At 43.1% G+C, this 7,749-nt stretch overlaps 1 protein-coding gene across 1 annotated transcript; it reads left to right on the plus strand.

The window, feature by feature from the left end:
- The first annotated feature begins 2,586 nt into the window (after nucleotides 1–2,586).
- LOC113156699 (protein Tob1-like) lies at nucleotides 2,587–5,969 on the plus strand. The gene is made up of 2 exons (XM_026351947.1): nucleotides 2,587–2,828; nucleotides 3,834–5,969. The coding sequence occupies exon 2, from the start codon at nucleotides 3,988–3,990 to the stop codon at nucleotides 4,981–4,983; it is 996 nt and encodes a 331-aa protein (XP_026207732.1). The 5' UTR covers nucleotides 2,587–2,828; nucleotides 3,834–3,987; the 3' UTR covers nucleotides 4,984–5,969.
- Nucleotides 5,970–7,749: the final 1,780 nt, after the last annotated feature.

Consider the following 7,749-nt stretch of genomic DNA (forward strand, 5'->3'; position numbering starts at 1 on the left):
CAGCTTTCATTACACGGCACCATCACATGAGCAATGCTTTTGAGCCAAGTCTATTAATTCATTGCGCCAAAACCCAGTTTCATCCCATATAAAACATCTGTCTTTGGAGCATTGTGTCACTCTTCTCCAGTAAACAACCAGAGAGTGGCACGTTATTATCTATTCTTCTATCAGTTTTGAGCATGTGATAGTGGATGTTTCGGATGAAAATTCGCTGACTACATTTGGGAATTTTAGCAGAGATGTTGCGCAGCTCCAAAAGCCAGAGAGTAGAGAAAAGGATTTCACAGCTTCACAGAGTGGAGAGAAAGTGCCTGTGTGGACTGACTTCACTAAAAAATTTGCATGAGTCATGTTAACACATCTCACTTCATTAGCTATGTTTACCTCCAGGTCCAAAGCCAGACGGACTCACAACAACAGGCGGAAACTTTCGCCAAACACCACGTCCATACTCTGGTGAGGAATAACAAAGAGGTCATTTTTTAAGCATGGTGTCCGAATATTATTCCACCTGCCCTCAGCCAAAACTAACACTCCCTCACTGTGTATGCACGACGGACGTTAGAGCAGAAGGATTCCTGCCCTGCTCAAGCTACTTCTTACAGTTCTGGGCAAACGTATTTTCTTGCTAAATAACGATGCAGCCTGGTGCAAATTCAAAAACGTCTGAACATTTGGTCACTGTCGCACATTTCCTGTGCTGTGAGGTGGGGGGGGGAAACCCTGCTCCAGTGGCCTTGGTGTGTCTCCAAGGCCCCCACGGTGTGTTTAGTTTGTGCCCGGGTCATCCATCACATGAGATCCTCTGTGGTGGTGAAGACTCATCTCTCACCCCTGCTGAGACTCAATCTGGAGGCTGGAAGAACTCTCCATTGTGCCTGCAGCATCCTGCAGCCCTCAGGCTGTGATCTGACTGCATTTTATAGCACTTTGTTTACGACACTGGGATGCGGTTCTGAGCTAAACATCAACCGTGGTATTGTGGAAAATCACAATTAACCCCCGTATGTCCATACGGCTGTTGATGCATACATTAACTATTCTTTTCAGATAGCTGCAGGGTTGATTAAGACAGTGATCCTGTGAATACAAAAACATGTAAAGAGACAAGAATGACTTTAAAACACGGGTGAACTGCATCTATTTATACTAATTTTCTCACTGAGGATGTAGCAGACTGCCCATAGCCACTTTATCATAGTGAATAACATACTTTGAAGCATATGCGTTCATTAGAGCTGGTTGATGAAAGTAGTATGTGTCCACTTTTTAATTTTATGGACATGACTTGGCTGAAAGACTATCTAAATGTATTATTATTGATTTAGATCAATCATGCCTCTGAAATTCTGATTTGCTATGACTCCCCTGCTCTTCCCTTTAGAAAGCCTGTAAGTAGCTGGCAGATCTCCTATAAATCAGCTCTCAAATGTAACATTTACAGACATGTCATACAGAAGCTGAGTGAGTTTTCAAGTCAGGAAATACTTTTGTATCTCAGCTCACTCCCCCCCCCGCCCTCCCCAAACCCACCCAAAGAAACAGCCTGTCGTCTATCCTCCTCTGCTGCTTTGCCACCTCCCTCCCAGCAGTGTAATTCATGTGGCATTATATTTATTGTGCAAACACACAGTGCGGGAGCCCATGTTAGGTAAGAACAGACTGTGGCGTCAAACACCTTGAGGCTGACACGGGAGAGCTTAAGCCTTGCACTGCACAGCTGCAAAAAAAAACAAAAAAACAAAAAAAAACAAGCAGCCAGGGACGAGCTGGGAATCACGTTACTGTTCATTCTCACGGCCCACAGAGCTCATAATGAAGAGAATTTTATAACAGGTACATAGTGGAAGAAAAATGTCAATATTTACACAGATGGCAATTATAGGATTCCATCTGTTTAGTCTAAAAGTGGTGCAGATTGTGCTGTAGTCTCAGGGAGGTTTAGATACAGCTACAGCTGGCTCAAGAAACAGATAAATGTCATTGGTGAGGAGCAGGGAACACAACCAGTGACAGGTGTGTCCCTCCGCCACAGTCACTTGTCTAGCTGCGTTTAACCCTTTGCTGCTGACAGCAGTGCTGTTTGTGGCCTCGCTTCACTGCAACAATACGACTAATGAGCATTATTGCATTATTATCACAAGGTACTCCTTGATCAGCCATTGTTTTCATGCATGACCAAGCACAACCTTTGGACACAGTGGACCTTTAAAGAGGGAGTGACACCTTAGAAGGCGTGTACAGACATGTCTTTCTCGCCCCCTTTAATCATATATGGCGTTAGAATTTGTTAGTATTATTGAAAGAATCATAATTTCTCACAAATAGGCATTTAAACGATATTTTTGCGAAACCGTCCTCAAATAAAATAGTGCGGATCTCAAGGCAAGGCAAAAACCACTACCGTAAATAGAACCCCTCGTTTGATTGAGCGCAGCATCATCCAATCACCGCGCTGGCTCGGGTGGTTGCTGGTGACGACGCCGCGCGTTAACCAATAGGAACACGTTGCTGTGTGTTGACCTCTGCAAGCCGCATCACCACCTCCTCTGTGTCCGTGGCGGAGGAGTACTATAAAAACAAATCGGCCCAAGTTTTAAAGGGCAGAGTTGTAAAAACTCCCAGGCTGCGGGGAGTTTGTCTGGTGGACGGTCACTCTGAATTCAGCTGTACCCCACAGGAGCAGAGTCGCCTGGAGCAACACAGAGATATAACGTCGACAACTGCATTTTTTTTTTAATCTTTACATAGCTGTAACTGAAGCTGTACCAGTGTAACGTTTTCTAGAGAGGACTTTGTCTAGTGAACCTGCTGTGAATCTCCATGTAAGTACATCTAACATACGGTCAAGTTAGCATAACGTTTGCTTTTCTGAAGACAGAACAGTCGTGTATTATTTAATTATTATCTAATATGGCTTCTTAAACTGTGACTGCGGTGTCGTTGAACGTTAGTCTGAACTTATATTCAGGCCTCGTAGCTAATTAAAATGCTGCATAGGTCGCTATCGATCAACACGATCGACAGACCAGATGAGATTGAGTTTTCGTCCCGTGTCACCTTTTACGTTAGCGTTAGCTAGCTGCCTCGTTGGTCCGTGGCCGTAACGTTACGTGTTTTGATGGCTACACACGAAATCGCTGATAACCAGCGTTAAACATTAACCGTATCGGGCGTCTGGGCAGCTAGCTTGCCACATATCCCCATACATGCAGCTATCTGGCACATCTGATCACACCCTTCATTAACGTGGCCAGCTAATGCTAGTGGCTGTATCAGAGGCGAACGGGACGAGAAAGCGAGTAGCTTTTTGTTTTGTCATTATCCAGAGACTCTCTCGCGTTGCTGTAAAACGGGCTTTACGACCGTGGTTGGACTTTGAATGAGGATTATGTAACAGCAATTCTCGTCGCCAGCCTGTAAGATACGTGCTCCTCTTCCTACTGTATGACACTAGAAAACCCGTTTTCCCCCTGCTAAACGCACCAGGTGGGGGGAGGGTTTACCCCAAAACCAGTCGATCCGTGATCCCGGTAGTGACCCCTGGCCGTAGATCCACCGCCAAGCGCCGAGCCCAGCCACGTTTATCTGTCACTGGACCGCTGGGGAACACACACACACACACACACACACACACACACACACACACACACAGCTGACACCGTCACTGAGTCAGGACACTGTTTATTTCTAGCTGTTGATATTGTACAGCTGCGTGTGAGTGGAGGGAAGTGTTAATCACCCAGCTGTCTGATTTGATCACCCTTTGCTTTGCTGTTAATATGTTCACATTGTTAACGCCTTATTTATTTATTTTTATTCCATTTCAGAATCCCGACCCTTCTGCAGGAAGGATATCCATTTTGGCAACAAGCACTCAGAGTTTTTCAGTGCTCTGATCACTGCTGTCTTGGAGGATTTGTGCAACACTCAGAAAAAGGCAACTCTGACTGAAAAAGAACCACCTCTGCCACTGAAGCCGCTATGCAGCTTGAAATTCAAGTAGCACTCAACTTTATTATTTCTTATTTATACAACAAACTCCCTCGGCGACGTGTGAATATCTTTGGCGAAGAGCTCGAGAGGCAGCTGAAGAAAAAATATGAAGGCCACTGGTATCCGGATAAGCCATACAAAGGTTCAGGGTTCAGGTGCATCCATGTAGGGGAAAAGGTGGACCCTGTGGTGGAGCAGGCAGCCAAAGAAAGTGGGCTGGACATCGAAGACGTCCGGAATAATCTCCCTCAGGACCTTAGTGTGTGGATCGACCCATTTGAGGTTTCCTACCAGATTGGGGAGAAGGGACCGGTCAAGGTGCTATATGTGGATGATAACAGTGAGAATGGGTCAGAGTTGGACAAGGAGATCAAGAACAGCTTTAATCCGGAGGCCCAGGTCTTCATGCCAATCAGTGACCCTGTCGGGGCTTCCTCAGAGTCCAGCTCCCCCTCCCCTCCTTTTGGGCAGTCGGCTGCTGTGAGTCCCTCCTTCATGCCACGCTCCACCCAGCCCTTAACCTTCACAACTGCCACCTTTGCTGCCACCAAATTTGGTTCCACTAAGATGAAGAGCAGTGGCCGTGGTAATAACAGCAACAGTGGCAGTAGCAGCAAGGCCGCCCGCACCTCCCCTACCAATAACCTGGGTCTGAATGTCAACACCCTACTGAAGCAGAAAGCCATCTCCACCTCCATGCACTCACTGTACGGGCTGGGCCTGGGGCAGCAGCAGAAGCCCTCTGCACTGTCTCCAAATGCCAAGGAGTTTGTGTTCCCCAGCCTCCAGGGCCAGGCCAGCCCCGGAGCCGTGTTCCCCGGGGAGGGCTCCCTGGGGCTCGGCCCGCTGCAGTACAACAATGCCTTTGACATGTTTGCGGCCTACGGAAGCCTCAACGACAAATCCCTTATGGATGGCCTCAACTTCAGTCTGAGCAACATGCAGTATTCTAACCAGCAATTCCAGCCGGTCATGGCTAACTAAACTCATCATCAAGATGTTCTTTATGAATGATGGTGGCTCAAAGAGAAGGAAAAACAAGACGCACACTCTAGAAACTGGATTCTGAAGGATATAGTGTCTAGTCAGTCAAGAGCATGTGCCCAAGGGTGTTTTTACTGTGCCCCCTTGAGTTTGTTTCTACTAAAAGCTTGTTGTACAAACACATCCAAGCTTGGTTACTTCAATTCAACATGCATCATTGGTTTTCTTTTTCCTTTTTGCCAACCAAGCACAAATTTTTTTACTATGTTAAGGAAAATACTCCAAAAAAAACAAAACAAAACAAAAAAAAAAACAAGCTTGAAGTTTTGGCCTCTTACAGTATTTTACAGGTGGTAAGACAAGGCTGATTTTTATGGATTGGCACTACAAAGTGGGGTTACTTGGTCTTTTTCTAATTGTATAATTTAATTTAGTACAGAGTTTGTAAGATATCAGAGTATATATTGTTTCTATGACATGGTGTTGCATTTATATCTTTTTACTACTCCAGTGATCTGTGATGGCTGCAGCAGCTTTTCCTTATTTTTTCTTTTCTTTCTTTTTTTTTTTTTTTAAAGATAATTGTTAAAGAAATCCATCTTTAAAAAAAAAAAAAAAAGACATCAAATATTCTAAAGATTGTGTACAGAGTATTCCTTAGTTGTGGAATTCAAGTGTAGGAATATTTGCTTTTTCTGAAGGACGAATTGTATTTTCTGTTAAGAGTTTAAAAAGATTTTGCTATACTATGGACAAAATGTAATCGTATGAATATTAATTTTGTACCTACATTGTGCAATACTTGATAAAAAATACGGTATAACAAAGTATTTTGAGTCAGTGTCTTACATGTCAAGAGGGACTGAAATAGTTTATATTGTTAAGTTTGTATTAAATGCTTAAAAATTATATGCTTGTCTTTATTTTTTTTAATTTCATATTTGCACCCTGGTCTTTTTAATAAAATAAACTACAGTTAAACATTATCTGTGGAAAGCTCACTCATTTATCGTCTGTTTAAACACAAGTCTGACTTTATTTTTTTTAATGTTTAACCCGTAGCCGACTTTGTCATTGGGCCGTCCTCTGCCCGAGGAGATAATGGTCACCTGCTGTGGGTTACCACTCGGTATCATGAGGGCAACTTAAGTGTGGTGTGTCTGTGTGAAGCATGGAGCTCATGCACTGTAAACTTGATTTGTTCAGTGTGGAGGTGGAGGTTAATGTCTCGGTAATCAGGAAGCGTATCCGTGGAGAGCTCTTTATGATCTGTCACAGTCACTGGACCACGATGAAACCATCGCACGCGTTTCATTTCAACAGCCTCATTCGGGGTTTGTCAATCCGCATGACCACAAACGGTAACATGGGAGGAGGGTGCTAATCAGGCTGGTGGTGGGCTGTCTCAGGAGCTTTGATGTCTTGTGACGTTAACAGCCAGAGCATTTACAAAGGTTTAGAGTTCCAGCAGCTTAACTGGCAAAACACGCAATCACATTTGTAATTCTATAGGAGTCAAAGGGTCTGAGGAGGGAACACCTTTTGTGTCTTTATTCTCAAATGTCACCTCCTCCCTTCTTTGACAAACACTTGTTATGTACACGGAAATGTTTTGGTTGAGAGGACTTGAGCTGCCTAAACACACAGAATGCTGCGTTTAGTTGCTCTTGAATGACTGAGGTACATGAATGCTTGAGTTTTCACCTGGAAGTCGCCCTCTTTTGTTGAATCCAAATGTTCTGTGGTTGTTTGTTCACCTTAAGCTAAAACAGTATATCCATGCTTGTACTTGGGTACATTTTTTAAGTATTTTAATTGTATTTGAAGTCACAGGAAGTAGTAACTCATTGATTATATAATGATATCACATATATACAATATTACATTTTGATATTGAAATACATCTTAAGGATCATACTCCTTTCCACAGCAAGGTTTGCAAGGATTTCTACTACCTTTCTAAAGTTTTTTTTTTACAGTATACTTTTCTGTGATGGTACTTTTACTTTACATGAAGAGGTATTTGCATTAAATGCAATCATTTAAGCACCTGTGATATACTTTATTGAACCACCTGGGGAAACTTTGCAGACAGCTGAAGACATAGATGTCCAAGGACACCTGGACATGTGGCCATGAGGAACCGGGATTCAACGCACTGACCCTGTGGTTCGTAGAGTAAACCTCTGGTATGTCTGTGCTTTCAATTATACTGCTTAGACAGTTGTAGTTACTTTTCACATTATAATTAAGATTGTTTTAGATAATAGGCCCAAAGAGGTACACTTATCCCATATTGTAGTATTGTATTGCAGTATTACAGTATCCAGTAGTATCTTAAATCAAATATTAGATTAGTCCAACAACTGAATACATACCTCACATTTTTATTTATTTTCTGTATTTGTACTTTTACTTAATTTAAATACCCGAAGATGTCTCTTCTCAGAATCAGACACCTATTTCTGATTTCTGTTCGTGGTAACACCTAAATCTCTGTAACTTGCCTAAATACTGTGGCGGCCCGTTAACACTCTGTTTCTATTTGTGTAACTCATAACTATGCAAAGCGAAGTCCAATTTGCATTGTGCGCCGTGCTGTAATTAATTGGGTCGGCCTGTACCAGAGAAACTATTTTAGTCCTCGCTTTCAATAGGTATTGAAATCATTTAGGCCTTGCAGTCCAACAGGAAAACAATATTCAAACACAAGCGTAGATGATAACACACACACACACACACACACACAGTCGGCTCCACATGACC

This window comes from Anabas testudineus, chromosome 19 (assembly GCF_900324465.2).
Source record: "Anabas testudineus chromosome 19, fAnaTes1.2, whole genome shotgun sequence".
Classification (NCBI taxonomy): domain Eukaryota; kingdom Metazoa; phylum Chordata; class Actinopteri; order Anabantiformes; family Anabantidae; genus Anabas; species Anabas testudineus.